The sequence below is a fragment of the Diadema setosum genome, chromosome 16 (assembly GCF_964275005.1).
Source record: "Diadema setosum chromosome 16, eeDiaSeto1, whole genome shotgun sequence".
Lineage (NCBI taxonomy): Eukaryota > Metazoa > Echinodermata > Echinoidea > Diadematoida > Diadematidae > Diadema > Diadema setosum.
This window is the reverse complement of record NC_092700.1, coordinates 31,842,972-31,863,515: the sequence shown is the minus strand read 5'-3', so window position 1 is coordinate 31,863,515 and position 20,544 is coordinate 31,842,972. Positions and strand designations below refer to the sequence as shown.

General features: G+C 40.3%; 1 protein-coding gene across 1 annotated transcript in view; it reads left to right on the top strand.

Annotated features, from left to right (window-relative positions):
• Nucleotides 1–823: 823 nt before the first annotated feature.
• LOC140240239 (hydroxyacid-oxoacid transhydrogenase, mitochondrial-like) overlaps nt 824–20,544 on the top strand; it is a 38,521-nt gene continuing 18,800 nt past the window's right edge. Inside the window, exons 1-11 of the mRNA XM_072320029.1 lie at nt 824–943; nt 5,075–5,195; nt 5,757–5,810; nt 8,891–8,941; nt 10,908–11,011; nt 12,118–12,314; nt 13,129–13,206; nt 15,302–15,407; nt 17,305–17,457; nt 18,274–18,372; nt 20,271–20,349. Of these exons, the coding sequence (XP_072176130.1) occupies nt 885–943; nt 5,075–5,195; nt 5,757–5,810; nt 8,891–8,941; nt 10,908–11,011; nt 12,118–12,314; nt 13,129–13,206; nt 15,302–15,407; nt 17,305–17,457; nt 18,274–18,372; nt 20,271–20,349 (1,101 nt within the window). The 5' untranslated portion in view covers nt 824–884. The remainder of the gene's footprint in view (nt 944–5,074; nt 5,196–5,756; nt 5,811–8,890; nt 8,942–10,907; nt 11,012–12,117; nt 12,315–13,128; nt 13,207–15,301; nt 15,408–17,304; nt 17,458–18,273; nt 18,373–20,270; nt 20,350–20,544) is intronic.

Sequence of the window (20,544 nt, the reverse complement as noted above, 5' to 3'; positions counted from 1 at the left end):
GTCTACTATTCGTTTGGTTTATTCATTGAGGTACCTCCATACTCTAGTCACCATATGTAGGTCTGATTTTTAATTGGTCTATTTCCATCTCGTCTAATTGCGATAGGTCTAATTTCCTTCTGGTCTAGATACAAGCCAATTCGATGGTCTAATTGTCATTTCGTGTAAACACCATTTCGGCCAATTACTAGTCTAATTTCCATTGGTCCCATTATACATAGGGCTACTCTCGTTTGTCTGTAGGTTCCGTTCAGTTCAGTGTTATCAATTTCTGATTCCATATTGTGAATAGGCCTGCTATTTATTATAGGGCCTAGGCCCTATTGTAATTGATGAAAATCAGTTTTGAAATGGCCCCGCGGGAAAGGCTGAGATATCCAAAAGCAAATTGATCGTAATAAAAGGTGGACCATTTTTTTTTTTTTTTAATGTGGCACACCTGAAATGTGAAAACAAAAACAAAAAGGACCTTTCGGAAAGCCGTGGACGTTCCCCGTCCCCCCCCCCCACCCCCCACGAGCCCTCCCTCCCTCCCCCATGGGCGGCTCCTGCCCAGGCCGTATGAGTAATGTCTCTCAGTCTGTTATCCGGTACATAGACGTCTGGAACATGAACTACTGGCAGTGCAACTGGCGTTTCCCCCGATTGATTGTACGATGCACGCGCGGATGTCAGAGCATCTTAGCGCTAGCAGGTGCAACGTGCAACATGTGATTTGTTTACTCCTCACGTGAATTTTGTGTACAACCATACCAGTGACTTCGTCAAACTACAGGTGATCGGTTGCCTCTAGCTCTCGACCCATCTATCTACGTACGAACGAGTCTGCAGGGATCTGCCCTACACAACACCGAATACAGTGTAGACCGATTTTAAATTCAATCATGGCATCTAGTCGATCTCTTCGGGTGTTGAGGTTAATGCAAGATGTTGGTAAAGCATCGTAAGTAAAGTTTCAATAATTGGACATGTATTGAAATTTCTTGGTGGCACTTTCAAGCTAACGGTTAGTTGTTGTGATCTAGTGAGTGGTGGCGAGCTCTGGAGCTCTGTCACTCTGATCACTGACTGACGGCCTGTGAGTAGGCTGATTTATACTCGTAATGCACCTTGACCTTGTCGTACGAAAGAATACATGTGGGTTAAATGTGAGATTCCAAGTCGTACGATCAACGAGCTAGCTATCTCGTGTTACTGTTAGATTAATGTGTACTATTTTAATGTGTGAATTCATGTCTTTTTACGCGGTAGTTGCAATAAATGGTTAAACCCACCTCAGAAATTGAAGGAAAGGAAGCCACGAAGCTCCGCTCCTTTCCCTGTGGCTGTATGGTGTGTAAATTTAGTGAGCTTTAGACCAAGACTGAGCTGAGTGACAGGTGTGTCATGGCTCATGCACCTCCCTGATCTGGTAATGTTATGAGCATATTCCAGCTCCAGCTAACTGATGTGTCCTCCCCTGTGTGTGCTAGACTCTATAGGTCTAGTCACAAAGAAATTATCTCGTGGCAAAAATATTACGCCAATGGCATGTTATTTTCCAACCTCCTATTTACTATTTACTAATTTAGTCCTAAATTAACACAAAAGAGTGGAGAACTATACTATACTATGTATGGGTGGCACATCCAATTACTGGACGCTTTCTTTCGTGGCTTTGAATTCCGTACTAAGAGGAAGAAATTTGGGCTAAAAATAACATCACTTATTCACAGACTCCTGGAAATTACGAATTCAGCCAACTGATGTCAATTGTTCACTCCAATTTTTAGAAAATATACTTCAAACATAATGATAACCCTCTGCAAAAGTTGTCTTTTTGCGTGGTGCAAAATCGCATTGTATTACCGGACACGATTTTCGCAGTGAATCGACATCTTTTGCACCTAATCCTTGCACAAGAATCACTTACTCCAAGTAAACTCTAAGTAAGTACCAGGTAAGTAAGTAAGAATCACAATTTATCCCACAAATCATCGTACACATTATCACTGAGCGGATGACAAAGAAAAAATTGGCAAATGAGGCTAAAATTTCTTATTTTACGGTAAAATGTCTGTCTTGAACATTTCAAACAGTTCACAGAATAAAACCTTGTGAACAAATCGACAACTGGTTAGACTCTACTTCTAGTTTACATGCTTTGTCTATGGGAGCTGCACGCGCGGGTGATGAGTTGCGGGCCCCTTAGCGCACAACTATTCCGCATCGTTCGCATTTGAGGACAATAGCTACAAATTTCCGATATCGATCAGTGAACTTTTGGTTCTATTGGAATCTTCAGCATTTTTCCTGTATGTGAGTGGGATTTCATAGAATTTCAGTCGCGAAATGTGATTCAAACATGCATAAATATTAGCTATCTCGAGGTGCGGGTCACTCAACTATAAATTTGAGGTAAAATGTGAATTTTTTCGTGTTTTTACATTTTTATGTGGCATTTTTTGCGATTTCGGTCCACACAAAGGGCCGAATGCATAAACGCTAGCAATTGCTTGTGCTAGCCTTTTACTCGAATCCGTATGCATAAAAACAAGCAATTGCTTGCGAGCAGAAGCTTTTGCTAGCAATCACAAGCAATTGCTTAGAGACCAAGCATTTGCTTAAAAACGTATGCATAAAACATACCTTTTGCTAGTTCTTGCCAGCAATTGCTTACGATTTTCCAAGCTCTGTAAAATGAGCTTGAGCTTTTGCTTAACCGGAACGTACCCTTTTAAGTATCCTTTTCATATTTATGAAAGAAAGACCACACTTGTGAAGGAGTGGTATAGATCTACAAGAAATTACTCATAAGTAGGGTAAGAAACTTTTTTCATTTCAACAACAGGAATTTCCAGTGGTTAGCAAGCAAAATGTGATGAAAAACAGGTAGGATGTCTGACTTCGGTGGAGAGCAAGGAGACCCCTCTCCGCGTGCGATCTGGCAGATCCGGGCTACTGTAAGCTGCAGTGATGGGAATCAGCCAGTAATACGTGTGTGTGTATAGATGTGTGTGTATGTGCCTGTGTGTGCATTTCATAGCTCTTCTGCTATGTCAGGAAAGTTTCCACACAGACATGCCCTTTCAAATACATGCTGCCACACTCGCCTTTGTTCTTGTGTTCGCACAGGCGTGACGTCCCTTTTGTTGAAAACGCAAGCAATTGCTTGTGCGGGACAAGCAAAAGGTATTAGCATAAGCAAAAGGTTATGCATATGGATTTAAGCAATTGCTTGAGCTAGACCTTTTGCTAGACGAGCTTGTGCTTTCACTTGAAGCAATTGCTTACAAGCAATTGCTTGTTTTATGCATTCGGCCCAAAGTTCTGTGAGGCATATCTACGAAGTCTCGCGCGTACAGAATATCATTAGTACGCAAAAATGTGCGTGTCCGGTAATACCAATGCGTCCGGTAATACCATGCTTGCCCCTACATGTAACTGATGTCAGGTATAGAGTCTATGCAACATTATTCAATTGTTACAATGGAAACCCGCGACAAACAGCACTGTCAGCAGTTGCTCAGAATACAGCCCATTTTTTGACATCTTTTTTACTGTAGAGGCTACTCAATACCGGTAGCACTTGTCCAACTTTGCCTGAACATAGACCTACACAGAATTGTATCCTTTGATCTACTGTGCTAGTGTGCTCATAATGGGGCCCAACTGTGAGACTTTGTGATTGGTTCAGTTCTAACAAGTTACTACTACCCAGTTGACTACCCGTAACTCTTAAAACCTGATTTTTGGATTTTCATCACTGGCTGTCTGGCAGAGTCACCCCATTAGACATGATGTCACTGTTCACATGGAAAAAAACAAAGGTTTAGGCTACATCTCCTCCTTAACAGGCCCAAAATAGATGACAGTAACATTACCATTTTTGACCCTGGACCCTTCAAGCCAGATCCTATTTTTTTTTTTTTTTTTGTGTGGCATAAAGAAGTACTAGGGGCCTTTCAAATGACAGTGTTAGAATGTAATTATTAAGTGATGTCACAAATTCTGTATTACGGTGTTTTTATGCCTCCGCCACAAAGTGTCACCGGAGGCATGTTTTCGGGTTGTCCGTCCGTCCTTCCGTCCGTCCTTCTGTCCATCTGTCCGTCCTTCGGTCCATAATCAGTTTTGTGGACAGCGTATCTTAAAAACCATTAGAGGTATCATAATGAAACTTGGCATGTTACGAGTGGGCAAAGTAGTGCCTATCAACTTTTTTGGTGCACATGCTAAAGGTCAAAGGTCAAAAGGTCAAGGTCAAATGCTCAAAATTTCACTATTTCCCCCTATAGATATCTGTGCAATGCCTGGAGGTATTTTCTTGAAACTTGATGTATACATGAACTACCAAATAAAGATTCCACAGAGAGAGTTTGGGGTCATGAAGTCAAGGGTCAAAGGTCAAGTGAAAATGTTAAAATTTCACTTTTTTTCTCCATATCTCAAAAATATTTCAAGACCTTATCTTCATGGATGCATGTACTGACTGGTAGTGATCATGTAGGGAATTTAGGGGTCATGGGTCAAAGGTCAGGGAGTCAAAGGTCAAGGTCAACTCATCAAAATATCATTATTTCCCTCTTATCTGTGCAATGCCTGCAGGATTTTTTCTTGAAACTTAGTGTATGCATGTATTACCCAATACAGATTCTCTTGGAAGTTTCTTACCAAAAGGTTTAAGGTCAAAGGTCAAGTGGAAGCGCTAAATTTCATTTCTTCTTTAAACTTATAAAGTTTGGTACAAATCCTCAAATCCCCAAATACCTGCACTCTTTAGACAGTATAGCCATATTCATCCAATTAAACCTAGTTCAAGTAAAGTGAAAATTCAATGAATTTGTGACAAACCTGTCATTTTAATATTTTGCCAGTTATGTAAAACTGTCATCACACATTGTCAAGACATTGTGCTATAGACCTATTCGGAGAACCATTGCATTATGGCGGAGGCATACCGGTCGCCATAGCGACATTTCTAGTTGTCTCTTATTACTCGCATTAAGTAAGGGATGATTTACAAAAATCAAGGCATGTTAAAGAGATGCGTGATTCCTTGTGACTGTTTGTGTTTAACCATTGCTACTTACAGGTGCAGCTGCCCTGCCCACTCCCAGGCTTTTGGAGGTGGCATCGCCATGGCGCAGCCAGGCTCCCGCATTCCACGGAAGGCTTGCTCCACAGCCTCAGAGCAGCCAGATTATGCCTTTGAGGTGATGCAACTACCCTCATTTCTTCTAATGTAGCCCTTAGATAATAATTTCGGTATTGAGCCTTTACAAATCTTACACTTCTGTCATTATTGCCTTCTCTTCTCCTCCCGGGCTTCTCAAATCTTGCTTTTTGAGAAGCCATTTTGCGATGGACTCGGTCATGATTTTGCTCCGAAGAACTGTTGCATAAAACAAAATGAAAGAGAGGTATAGAACAAAAAGGCAAACAGTTAAAGCCAAGCAATGGGCATTCTCAGTTTTCATGTGCATTTGATGTTGAAAATTAATCGTACTATTCTACAGTGGTATTGTATAAAACCGGGCATAAAAATGCCCGGTTTTACAGTCAAGGCTTCCTTAAAGATTAAATCTCTTCGGCAGAAGGATATGACCAAAGGTCATAATGATTTGAGAATAATTGTCACCTGTTTACAAGCATGTTGTACATACATGCTGTAAAAGTGTACATTCCGGAATGACAAGACCTCTATTTTGAGACCTTTGTAAATGTTGGCAGCCCAGTTTTCAACTTCTGTTATTATTTTGACGTGTCTTGTTTAGATGGCATGCTCCAATATAAGATTCGGGAATGGTGTCACACAAGAAGTAGGAATGGTAAGTACCGATAAAGTTCTTGTACTTCTAGTGCTGATGTTAGCAAGAAAAATATTAACTGGAAAACCACATGGTATGCTTTCCAGATAACAAGTTCTTTCTTACATGTGCAGACAGTACTTTCTTCCACAAGCAAACTAAATCATTATCTGGATTAGAGTTGAAATGTCTAGTCAGAATTCAAGGGGTAAGTGATATATTTTCACAGTTGTTGTAAGTGTAAATTTTTGCAGCAATAACTTCATGTTTTTTACAGGCTTTTAACATAGCAACTTCAAAAGCATGCATTCCGACTTCAAGTAATATGCAAATAAATTTGCTTGAAGCAGCCCTTAACCCTTATAAAAATTTGTGGAGTCATCCCTTTAGCCCTCTTATAAAAGAATTCAACTTTACATGACACATGTACAGCTTTCAGAGTGAAAAATTCAAGGCAGACCACAGACCGCTCCGCCACTGTGTTCCTCTTTTCCAAGGTGTTTGTTTTTGATTGGTGGAAATGTTTGCAGGTCCGTAGATTCGGTAGGTGGGATGTGTTCCATTTTCTACGGTGTTTGCTTGAGGGATCAAATGCCTGAATCCAAGCTGTGTGTTCTGTTGGTGGTGTCACATGAAATCTTGGGCCTATGAAATCTTGGGCCTAACATTTTATGAGGCTTGTATTTTCTTGAATCTGGCAAGTTAGGTGCTGTTCGCAAATTTAAAAACACATGAAAATATCTGTCTAATTCTGACGTGAATGGATAATGCCTGCATACATTTCATTGTTCAGTACTGTACACAAAGAATGTGAATTTAATCTCCTCTGAAATTGTTTGGAAGTCCTGATTTGCAAAAAATTAGACTCCCTAAATACAATGTATATGCCTTGTACAGTATTTTAAAAAATGCGTTTGATTTCCTTGGTGCAATGCAATATACTAGAAGACATGTATAGACTGAATTTCCTTTTAGGACACTGATGTTTACATTGATCTGTATTAAAGGAGTTGAGATATATAGAATTATGTCAATACAGAGGAATTTGATAAATGCAATAAAAATTCATATTGATGTGCATTGATTCATAATACCAACATCATCACTTATTGGCCAAATGAATGTCTAAATGCATGCCATATTTTCATAATTTCAAGTATTTTTCTTCAGGTTACTTGGATACACCCACCAGAAATCTTCCAAACCAAGATTCTGTCAGTGACATGTATAGACTGAATTTCCTTTTAGGACACTGATGTTTACATTGATCTGTATCTTGGACCCCGTTTACAGTGCGAGGCTCGGCCGCGGCCGAGCCGCGGCCGAGCCCAGCCCCGCTTCAGTGTAAACGCGCAAAAGGCCAAATGCGAGGCCAAAATTGGCCTCGCATTTGGCCTCGCTCTGGAGGTGGTCTCGGCCGCGGCCGAGCCGCGGCCGAGCCCGGCCTCTTCTTGATGTAAACGCAAACTGGGCCAAATGCGCGGCCAATTGCGCGGCCAATTTTAGTCTGGCTTCCAAACCTTCTGCCTGTATCTTTCGCTATTCAGGATATTAACCCCCTCAACGTGGAAAACTAGTATAGTTTAAGGTGGTTTTGTCCTGCAAAGGATTTTTTCCTTCGGCAAAGGCCTTTGCCCGAACGGCGACTTCGTCGCCACGGAATTCAATTGGCAAAGGGTCTGAAAACCAGACAATACCAAATTGCGTTTGTTTACAAGCAGAGCGCCACTACGACAAAATATTGAAAGGTCTGAATCAAAAGCGCGGCCGAGCCCAGCAGTGTAAACGGACAAAATTGCGAGGCTCGGCCGCGCAATTGAGGCCGGAATCGGCCGCGGCCGAGCCGCGGCCGAGCCGCGGCCGAGCCGCGGCCGAGCCCGGCCCCGCACTGTAAACGGAGTCTATGTAACTACCAGTTTATAGTCATAGTATGATTGACAAATGACGTTGCAGGGAAACATGCAAGCTCAGCCTTGGGAAAGGCACATTCCAATGTCTTTTGTTTATCATATTAGTTCTTTGCAGTGATTGGCAGATGATGTCATTTACAGAATCTTGGTTTGAAAGGTTGTTTTTTTGTTTTTTTTTGTTTTGCGGGGGGGGGGGGGTGGTGTCATATTATATTGTGCTGGCAACATCAGCATGATATGGGTAATTAATATGAATCAATACAAGTCAGCTTGGATTTGCATTGCATAGTCCCTTTAAACATGTGCAAGTCTAATTCCACAACCACGTTCAAGATTGTGTGAAATCAGACACACGGAATGACAGACTAAAAGGCCCATCAAAATTTGATGTGAAATATGAAAACAAAAGAACATTTATAACAATCATGTTTTGGGTCATTTATGGAGCAACTGCAACACCATTACTCCTGTAGTGTAAGTCATAGTCACTAAGTTATTATTGAACCAATCTTTATGCTGCCATTGGTGCCAATGCACCTACTTTATATATCTTATGGCAAAAAGAGAGCAAGGTGAAGACTTATGTATCTAAGGTCAGTGGAATACTTCTGTGGTCATGACATCATCAGCTAATCAAATGATTCGGCACGCCGTACACCGGGGTACTGTTGTAACCCGGGGTACCGTGTTGTATAGCGCCATCTCATGCCCATTATTTATAATGCGTATCCGAATTCAGACACGCCGATTCTGAATTCGGATACGGCAAAGTCGTCGCAATGAACTAGCACCATATAGGTGTTTTTCGAAGTACACTTGCATGCATTAATTGATGCATAATCACAAATGAGAAAACATTTTTGTGCATAATAATACTAAAAAGTATTTTGACACATTTTTTGGTAAGCCAGGGTACAGCGCTGAAAAAAAAATAATTAATTCAACAAAATGGCGAATTTTCATTTGGTACCCCAGGGTACCAAATACTGCATCAAATTGCAAATGCAGTTGCGATTCAATAATTACAAAGATTTGTTGAAATATGGGAAAATTAGAATCACATCATGTTTTCTTTTAAGTGGAAACTCCCACCGTACTGTGCATTTGGCTTTTTTTTTCTTTCTTTCTTTTAGATTTTGGACAGGGTGATTGTGTTGATGTGTGATGTCACTTACTTGTTTTGTATTTCAGGACTTTGAATTCATGGGAGCCAAGAATGTTTGCGTCATGACAGATAAGACAGTAAGTTTCCCACACCCACTGGTATCTTTTTCATGATTTAACCCCTTTCCTATTAAAGAGAAGATTTTTGTCTCCCATGAAAGGGAAAGTCCTCCTAAAAACAAACAAACAAACAAACAGTTTGTGTGAATAGAAAGAGAAAGATTGTAGGAGCAGGACAGTGAAAGCTTGAGCAAATTCTGATTAAAACAATCAGAAAATTATGGTTTCTTGAAGTTGTGGAAAATCAATCTCAAACTGACACCTCCATGATGGAGCATGCGGGTTCACCTTCCCATTTTCCCTGTGCATAAACTTCCATAAAATTTCTCTTTTTTGCATAATTGAGGACAGCAAATGTATCAAGAGTGCATGCATGATTAGAAATATACTTGATGGGAAAATGAAAATGTTTTATTTTATTGTCCAGAGCAAATTGTGTACAACATAAGGCTTTATCACTGATCTCTGTGCAAGTGCACACGCAGCCAGAGAATCTTGACAGTAGTCAGACATTACTGATGAGCATACGCTTCGGTGCACGTAGTCACTAGGTGGTCTTCATCAGCTCGAGCTTGAAGAAAAGCCCTCTATTTCTGATCCAAAGAATTAGCCCAATCAGAAAATAGCCCGCTAATTTTGCAATGAAGACCAAAATAGAGCGCTGTTCCGATCGGAAGATAAGCCAAAGAAATCTTGGACCTATTTGCGGAATAGCCAGCTAATTTTCAAAATAGCGCGCTAATCTTAACGCGTCTTTATCAGCGCGAGCTTAAACTTTGGCACTGCATGCGTTGCGCACCACGCAGGAACGTAGGCAGTCGGGTCAGAGTGTGTTCGCGCTGCTACTGTTGGTTTAAGTGCGCATTTGCCAGTATCGAGCTTATAAACCCGACCGTGCCTGTATGAAGCTCGAGCTGGTGAAGAGGCGATTGCACATTTCAGCTGACTTCGGGCTTATTTCTCTGATCCCCATACATGTAAGTGCGCTATTCTTCAAACTCGAGCTGATGAAGACCCACCTACTGATGGGAAGTTCTATTCTGGCAGGCCTGCGCTAGTTGTAGTTTTCAAATGTTGCCTAGTTAGAGGGAAATGAATGCAGATATTCCATCATGCCAACTTTGTTTTCCCACCATACCAGGTCCTTAAAGGTATGGTACGGTTTTGGTTGAGGTGGGGGATTCAGATTTTAACTTTTTGCGAGATCATTAGAAATCACTTCAAATGGTGAAGAGCATACTATTCTTAGAGAATTTCAAAGTTTATTTGATGAAAATTGTTTTTTTAATGGCTGCAAGATATCCAAAACAAAGTATAACAATCTGGTCCTAATAAAAAGTAGTCCTACCTTCTATAAGGATCTCTTTGCATTGGGATATCTTAACCATTCCAAAACCAGTCTTCATCAAATAACTTTCAATTCCTCTTACAATTGTATGCTCCGTAACATTTCATAAGAGGCTTCTCATTATCTCACAAAAGAAGTATGAAAACTGAAGCCCCTTCTCAACCTATACCATCCTTGAAGGTTGATAGTAAAGCTATTCTGAAAATATCACATTTGATGCTTGCATGCATATGTGGACGAAGCTAACTCTATCTGTTTTCTCCCCGTACATACAACATAATTATTATTTTGTTAAATTCTGTGTTTTTGAGTGCTAGTAATAATATTTTCTTTCCCGACTCAAAATGCTCTGAAATGATCAGTAGATGATGCGAAATTTCTCATGTTCTGACTCGAGAGTGTTACAGAATACACACATGCTTTAACACCTTGACTGAGTTAAGATAGTCAAAGGGTTCATCACAAGTGCAGGTCTTTACATTCAAACAGTCATTTTCTCTCTATGATATTCTTGTCTCCACACACCAAAAGTGATTATCATTAAGAGTTTACAATTACTTATCACACTGGCAGTGAGTTGGTTTCAAACTTAAGCTTATTCTTCAAATTGTATGCATTATTCTTGGTTGAGTACAGATAGCTAGCCTACCCATCATGAATGTCGTGCTGGAGTCACTGAACAGTGCAAAGGTCAACTTTGAAGTCTATGATAAAGTGAGAGTAGAACCAACCGATGTCAGGTGAGTTATGTTTTGCAGCAAGTAAAACAATCACTATGAAACATGCTTGACTTGGTCTTTTTTTTTTCTTTTTCTTTATTAATTGATACATTAATAATCGCTTAGATGGAGTAGTTGCAATATAACATTCAGATATTACCAACTGTGGTAATGAGGTTTTTTTCTAGAGCCCTTTAAATTAAGATTGGCCTTTCTATCAACATCAATGACTACAATGAGTAGTGACAGAATCAGTTCAGAAATTAGGTCAGGAGGCATTTGGGATACACTAGCACTTATTATGCTCTTTCTCTTAAGTTGCAGTAAGACTCTAAACTCTGTCACTGAAGTTTTTGTGTGCCATGGTGCAAACCCCATGTGTGCCACATTATTCTGAGACACACAAACTTTTGGAAAACTTTCTGTTTTTAAAACAAAAAGCCATGTAACTTTTCATGGAAATGTTTATGCTAGGCATGTAATGAACAAAGTTGTAGAGGAGACTCCATGCTTTTTATGATTTTTTTTTTCTTTTTCCTTTTATGAATTTTATGACAAAGCTATGATAATTTTTCTGGGAAGTGGCCATTAGCTACACTATTGTCAGGGTCTTAGAGGCGTGACTTGCAGACACAACAGCAACAGAAAATTACAATGACTCCAAAACCCATATGGAAGACAGCCATTCAATCACCAGGCATGCCAGGCAGTGCATGCTCTATCCTTGAGGAAAAGAATCGATTTTGTATCATTTGGTGATTTATCAATCAGTTTAGTTGTGATTGTGTGTTGTGAAATATGCGAGCATGGCAAGCCGTTGACTGAGCTGGGCGTGCGAATATGGCACGTAACAGTAAAGAGTTCAAAATCTTGACCCATTCTAAGATATATTAATTACCCTGCTGTATCGTGTTTCAAACTATATTGTTAGGGTACAAACACAATAGAATATGAAGAGTCATAACCTGCAAACTTGCCTTGTTTCAAGAGTGTTTTTGTTATACCTGACCTCTCTTTGTAGCAAGCTTCCATTGTATTTTAGCCACCTAGCTGTGGTACTTCCTTTATGATCGCATGTTGCAACACTTCTTATGTTTACTACCACTCCCCGCCCCCCCCCCCACCAGTTTCAAGGATGCAATTGCGTTTGCGAGGGCGCGAAACTTCGATGCGTATCTGGCCGTGGGAGGTGGCTCTGTTATGGACACATGCAAGGCGGCGAATCTGTACGACTCCCACCGGGACGCAGAGTTCCTGGACTATGTGAATGCTCCCATCGGCAAGGGACTGCCAGTACCTGGACCCGTGAAGCCACTGATTGCCAGTAAGTGACAAACTTTCTTCTGTTTGTGTAGTCTTTCGACTAATTTGGTGCTCACAACAAGTCACTGTGTGAAGCCAAACTTATCAGTATGTTGTAGAAGGCTTGTATGTGTGCTTGAATCTATGGTTATTGCTATCACAAAACTTCAGGCAGAGAAGCGTAATATGTACAATTTTGTAAGCAATCGATCATCTGGTGCCTTGCGATTCTAATTTCAAGTCACAAATCTTTATGAATCCACAAATTTTAATGGCGTGGTGTGGCTTTTCATCTGATTTTTAGTTATGAATGATGAATACAAAACTGTCCAAAAAATATTAAAAGAAGAAAGATACAAAATTATTATTGTAGGAATATTGAGCCCATCACCATGTGTTCATGATGGATGATACTGTCATCCTCATTTCATTGGGAAAATAATGCATTTAAACAGGAGTTTTTACTTTCCAGAACTCAATCTGTCAACTGTAATAACATATCCCACTCTAAATAGCATGTCTGAAATGATAATTCAAAACTGCCTGTGTCACTGTGCAGCCATGGTCATATTGAATCACAAAACCAGTTTGCCTCAGTGTATTCGGTTGACATTGCTGCTGCTCAACTAATATTTTATTTCATATAAAACTAGAGGGTTTGATGTAGCATGGTGCGTGTGCTTGGCGTAAGTGACATCAGAAAATAAGGTGAATTCAAACAGTAGGTAAGATGTAATTTAGGGGGGAAAAAAATTGAACTTCAGATCTAGCATGGCAAAATGTTGTAAACTAAACCAATTCATGTGTTGAGGAAATATATTCCCATCTTATTCCAGTTCCTACAACATCTGGGACTGGGAGCGAGACTACCGGTGTGGCCATTTTCGATCTCACTTCTATAAAGACGAAGACAGGTAGGGCACTTGTGTTACATAACATGGAATGTAGGGAAAGTCCCAAATCAAGTGTGCTACTGGAAATGTTATTACCGTATACCCCGTATATACAGCGAGTCTAATTTTTTTGCAAATTTCAACTTCGCAACAATTTCGTGAGTGGTTGTATTCCTGATTGTGTAGTACAGCCCTGAATGGAAAAATGTCTGTGTACATATCACATTTATGTCCGGATCAGAGTCAGTATTTTTGCATGTTTTTAAATTTGTGAAAAGCACCTGACTCGTGATATTTGTGAAAACGAATACGTCGCAAAATATTTGGCGTATACATTAAATGCATTAAATCCATGTGACAAAGTGCAGATCGTACATTCATGGAACCTGCATCCAAGTCAAAGTCTGGCACAATGTGGCAAACCCCAGCTGTTTTTCCCCCATGTGTGTGTGTGTTTGTGTGTGAATGCTGTGTGCCACTCTGCTTTGGAGGTGCCCCATTATTGACAATGGTAGCTATCAAATTAAGTTGACTGCTCCCATGTTAGTTTGCATGCCTCTTATTAGTACGCTTGTATACTCGTTATTCCATTTTTATTGAACCGCGAACAACAGTGCCGAAGTAACACCAAATTGAGGCAAAGTCAGAGGAGTGCATACCGTCATAAACCCCCATCGTAAAAGTGGATGTACAGAGCCACATAATCAGTTCACTCTTATCGATTGTAATCATTTTGGATGGAAATGTGGATATTTAATGGCTGTACTTTAAAAAGCTGAACAGAGGTCAACTCTGGGCCTCTGTTTGCTCAGTCACTGAAGGTCACGCTTCAGTGAATCTCCTGGCATGACTCTTTCCTATTGTGACAAATGTTTACAGAGTGCACCCACACACATACACACACATCACATACAAAACTTGTGCAAACTTGGAATAACATGTGCAGTGCTCAAAACGATTACTCTGCACTTTTCATACTTCTGAGCTATTGCAACCAATTTTCTCCATCTTGTTACGTACAAATATTGTAGTAACTCCAGCTTGGCAATTATTGCTTTTGATAATTTGATACCAAACAGGCAAACAAAATCGACACTGTATGCCTCAGATGATATACTAAAGAAGAAAAGACAGGCATAACTCACCCTGTAATAACCCTTTAAACCTACATAGCCTGGGCTACTTTTGTAAGAGGGATGCATATTTGGGTATGAAAAAGGTATAGGGTTTAACAAGTTCAAGTTGCACTGATTGTAAAGTGTTACAATTTAACCCTGTGCAGGGGGGGGGGGAAATCCACCCCCTCAACGTTTCGTGCGATGATTCTTCAACGCAACAAAAACCTTGTCACAAGGCTTCTTTACTTTCAAGTCTTGCGCAACTTTTTAGACCAAATGTGGAATGTCTGTTCATACTGTATGAAGCCACGCCCATTTTTATAACGGCATGTCACCCCATAACACGCACGATTTTGTGATTTTGTGCACGTTTCTTATTGGAAACGGTGCTCTGTCCAGATACCCATAAAAACCTGACTATTTTACTATTCATCACTTTTGTTTTATGCTAATTATGGTAGAAAAGTGGTCCGTGACAATTTCCATTGAAAACAAAGAAAAAAAGTGAAAAACGACAACGTACATAGGAAATTCCCAAAACAATAGAATACATAAGAATTTGAATGACTTTGGAAGTTTTTATGATGTACAGTAAATTCTATTGTTGAATTATGTTAAAACAGATTTACAAAGCAAAGAAATAGACTCGCAATGCTTTTAATTAGTGTTTAAGAGGCTAGAATTAGATGTTGCAGAGTCAAGAAATCAGTTGTTTCGTTGACAAAATAACCATTTCGTAACTGACATGATCATTTCGTTGATGAAATGTTAAACGAAATGAACATTTCGTCGATGAAGTGGACAAAATGACTGCTTTTGTAACGAAATAGGCCATGCAACACTTGGTGCCCCATACAAAACTACGGTCTTTGTCCATGGTTTAAACCATGGACAAAGATTGTACCACTTTCGTGACTTTGGGCCGTAGGGTCTATTCCATCCGTCACCATGGCTAACTCGCTCATTCATGCCTTTTCACTATGCTAATCATTTGCCAGGAATCGGAAGTCGAGTCATACGACCATTGCTGGGCATCGTTGACCCCCTGCATACCCTCTCCATGCCCAACAGAGTGACCACCTACAGCGGCTTTGATGTCCTCTGGTCAGTATTTGAACATTACCATCATCAGGGGTTGCAAACACACTTGCCCACATGCCCACAACAAGTCTTTGTTTCCCTTGGTGTAAACCCCCTTTGTGCCAAATTATTCTAGACTGCAATGATTGAGTGAGAGCTGTGAGAAAACATACTTTTTTTCAAAGCCATGTGACTCGGCAAAGTTGTTGAGAAAATTGCAAACTTTGCTGTGATGTAGATTTTGTGACAAAGCTTTGGCTGTGATGCTTTCAGTGTACTGTGGCATATTGCATTTTATCAATCAGTTTGTGCACGGTGGTGCATTTGAGCAAAATATGCAAAGTTGGCAAGCCGTTGACTGAGTTGGGCACACGAATGAGGCACACTAAAGAGTTAAAGGGATCGTATAGTTCCGGTTGAGACCTAATTCCAGGTTTCTACATTCTTTGCTGAGATAATGAGAAACCTCTTATGAAATATGAAAGAGCATGTCATTCTATGAGGAATTCAGTGTTTATTTGATAAAAATATTGGTTTTGAAATGGCTGAGATATCCAAAAAAGAGCGATTCTAATTAAGTGTGGGACCCACACTTTATTACGATCGCTTTGTTTTACTTTGTTTTTGGATGTTTCAGTCATTCCAAACCAGATTTGCATCAAATAAACTTTGAATTCCTCTTGAAATAGCAAGCTCTGTACTATATCATAAATGTTTTCTCGGTATCTCGCAAAAAGTTAAAAGCCCAATTCTCATCTCCACCAATACTGTACAATCCCTTTAATCTCATTGGTTTGGTAGTCATGTGAATGGACACATGCCCTTAACAAAGTATGTGAAAATTGTCTATAAATTCCCAATTTGGAGAAAAAGCTTTGGTAATCTTCTGTCAGAAATGTAGCGAAATATTGATGCATTTAATGGCTATCAGATTGAACTTGTGATACTTTTGGATTGATGGAGATTAATTGGCTGAATTAATTAATTTACTAATGTATTTATGTATTTATTGTAATTTATGTATTTATTTATGTATTTATTATTTATTTATTATGTATTTATTGTAAATGTGTGTATTTTAGCTTTCTTGTTTTTTTTTTTTTTTTTTTTTTTTTTTTTTGCACAAGCAGTTCGTTTGATATAATCACATTGGGGACATTTTGATTGTGTGGACAATGATGCTGTCCTTGTTCTTAAAGGCATAATTTACCTTTTGCAGATTAAACAAAAACCCAGCATTAGTGCTTCAAAATAGTTCTAAAATGTGAGTTAAGGATAGAAACAACCAATGTAAAAATTTGAACCAGTATAACCATTGTTAAGCATACTAAATGTGAACAGTATATATAATAAAAAAAGTTCCCCTGACTAAACCATCTACAGTTATGGTTTCATGAGAAAAATAGCGATATCTCCTTATATTTTAGGATTTATTTCAAAAATGTTATATGATAGGATGTTTTGTGATACAACAGACCTACACATATGCATCAAAAGTGATATCTTGAACATGTTTTTAAATCACTGCTCCCAAAGGTAAACAGGACCTTTAAGTGGTGCCAAACGGATGGAACTCACTCATCATGTCCATCTGATGAGAAACCAAGCCAGCCCAATATTTACACCCACTGACTTTATCCATCCTAGGATCGAGGGCAGTGAAATCCTTCCCACATTTGTTCTTGATTCTGATACTGAATGTACTAGAGAACCCAGAGCATGGGCAATTTCTTTGAATGAGGTCATGTCGCAGTCCATATTCTGGAAATGAAATCGGAAAGCCCTTAACCTGTTGAGGATGAGTCCCGAGTATACTCGGGCAAGCGTCTGTGGGAAATGCGTGTTGTAGCAAAATCAGTCTGTCCTCAACGGGTCAAAGAAGAGACTCTCACATTGTTCCTCCATGCATTCTCATCCACAGCCACGCCTTGGAGTCATACACTGCCATTCCATTCAACGAGCGCACGCCGCGCCCCGACCATCCCAAGAACCGGCCAGCCTACCAGGGGAGCAACCCTATCAGCGACATCTGGTCCAGCCACGCCCTCAGGATGATCCAGAAGTACTTCAGGAGGTTGGTAGACCGCAAAGAGAGAAAGAATTGTACTTTGGTGTAACCATCTCTAATTTGTTTGGTTTTGTCGTGTATCTTTTCAGGTGTTGTATATTCTCTAATAGAAAAGAAATGTCTATGGTATATGTGTATCAATTTTAAATGAAATACCCGCAATTTGCCATGAGTAGTCTGTTGTATGTAAAGCAAAATCATAAAAGCTGATAAAAGATTATGAATGCTTAATAACTCAAGAGTCCTAAGCATGACATCAGCAGTAATTATACTTTAATCCAATCTGTTTTCTTACCCCATGTGTTCATTGATATCTTCTCTCTGCCTAATTGCATTGAAAGTAATTAAACTTTTCACAATATTGAGTGTCCCGTCTCTGTATTCAGTTCTTAGGGCTTTCAAGTTGATCTTATCCCAGATTGGTCAGTCTAAAGAAAGGGAAAATGAACAGTCAGTTAAACAAGTGTTGCAATTTCAGGTTGCTTGAACTTTGTCCTGCTTTTCAATTTATTTGATCTTCATGGCTCCATGGCATTTGCTCCTGCGACAGTTGCTCCCATAAAATACCTGCGTGCTAAACAAACATGAATTCTGCCCACACACATAACCCTAATTGAAGTCCTAATCCTCACATCGAACCTAAAACCCTATCTCAACCCGAACCCTAACCCTAACCCTAAGTCCTTGGAAGAAATGAGACCAGAGCAATTGTCGCAGGAGCAAATGTCATGTCACCGATCTTCATATGAGTAGTACATGACCCCTTTGGGTGAGAATTCAATGATGTTACAAGTCACTGTCACATAAAATTTTGTGTCTCAGGGCTGTGAATGACCCGGAAGACTTGGAGGCTCGCTCAGAGATGCATCTGGCCAGTGTGTTTGCTGGGGTCGGCTTTGGCAATGCAGGAGTCCACCTCTGGTGAGTCGAGTTATCCTGTCTTTCTCTTCTCTCTCCCTCTCTCTCTCTCTCTCTCTCTCTCTCTCTATCCCTTTATCTCCCCCTTTCTCCCTCTGCATCTCTTTCTCTTTCTCTCTCCATCTATCTATATTCCTTCTTCTTTATCTCCCTCTTTCAGCTGCTCTTACTCCGTGCCTTTTTTTTTTTTTACACCATTGTTTGGAATTGGTCGATTATACTTTGACGATTAATGCCGCTGGTAATTTTGAAGAAAGCCACAATTATCATTACTTCCAGTACAAATATTGACATATTCTTGTGAGTTTTGACATACTAAATGTTTGAAAAGCTGTGATCGAGTTTCCATTAATTCAGTGATCATCCAAACATGTAGCCTTTTGTCAAGGCCCTCTCGCTGTAATGGGCGAGCGAAGCGAGCTCAGCCGAGCGCGCCAGCGCGAGGGCCTTTTGAGATCTGCTTCACACATTATTATTCATGACACGTGAACCCTTCTGAATACTCATTTTAATGGCTTCCGGTCAACCAATGGAATGGCGCGCTTCCCGCATCCTCAGCCTTGGTGGTCATGCCTGTTCGCATGCATCACTGACCACCCGAGGAGGTCTGCCACGGAACTCTACACACTCTGTGTGTAGAGTTCTGTGAGGTCTGCGGCAGCGGCGTGCATTCGCTCTATTCAAATCGGGCTCGAGCAGACAGACACGCTGATTGGACCCCGACTTTTGCTCCCGAAATCGGGGAGCAAAAGTCGGTAATTCAAAGGGCTAACAAAAGGATGCGAAGCAGATCTCAAAAGGCCCTCGCGCAACCCCACTCAGCTGGGCTCTCTTCACCATACAGCGAGAGGGCCTTGACAAAAGGCTACCAAACATGCAACTGAACAATCCGTCAGATAATACCCTGGCAAGAAGACATTGACAACTTGCGCATTTGATCTATTTCAGTAAAATATTTTGAGTTTCCGTTTCCTGCATTGCAAAAATTGATTTCCCATGAGCTCCTGCCATTACCGCATGTATTTGTGACATGTTTTGACACAATCTGTATGGAATTTTGAGATGGAGTTGAAAGGGTTAAAAAGATTTTGTTCATACAACACCTTAAAAAAAAAGAAGTGCATGCCACATAATTGGTCTGGCATTTGCTAGAAAGTTCCACTGCTCACTTTCACATTGAGCATGCAAAGTCTGGTAGTTGGACAAATTTGCATAGCACAAGATCGATGTCATGAACTCTAACAGGTTCTTTATTTAAATTGCTGGGTCTTTTTCTTTTTCAGATTTAAGGTTACATCATACAGTCATGTCCTTTGCTTGGACCAAGCTTGTTAACACGTGAAGTGTCGTGTAAAACAGTGAATATTCTATATTCATAGAGTGAAACACAGTTTCACATTCAAAGAAAGATGAGACACTCAAATCAACCAAGTGAAATTCAGTCTACCAGAGCATCTCATCTTTGCCTCTTGTGAAATCTTCCACCGTAGCCCTCATACCGAGCTGCAAAGTCTCCCTGATTCTGCAAGAGTCTCCCTGAAGATGTCAAAATCTGTTCATGTCTGAATAAGAGAATATTAAAATCTCCCTGATGTAGGAATTATTTTCGCCCGATGAAATGCGTGTAACACACAGATATCTCTGTGATTGCTGTGTGGAATCTCCCTGGGGGGCATTTCATGAAGCGTTTTGGTCAGATATTTTTCTGACAAACTGTTACAAGCTACTGAAACCCTGGCATCTGATTGGCCGAGAGCAAATTTGTCCGACAACTTTGTCGGACAAAATGCTTCGTGAAATGCCCCCCTGATTTGGATATGGGAATGTTGGCAGACCTGTCATACTGCTAATCTTGTAAATACTAACATTTTACCTAATTTCTGTTTTTTCTTTCTGAGCAGCCATGGCATGTCTTACCCCATCGCTGGCAGGGTGAAGCAGTACAAGTCAAGGGATTATGATGTAGATCATCCAATTGTGGTAAGCTGCCTGAAATGGTGATATTTTTATGCCTCCGCCACGAAGTGGTGCCGGAGGCATTATGTTTTCGGGTTGTCCGTCCGTCCGTCCTTCCGTCCGTCCGTCCGTCCTTCCATCCGTCCGTAATGAATTTTGTGGACAGGGTAACTATCAAAACCTTTTCAGGTATCCTAATGAAACTTGGCATGTATGGGT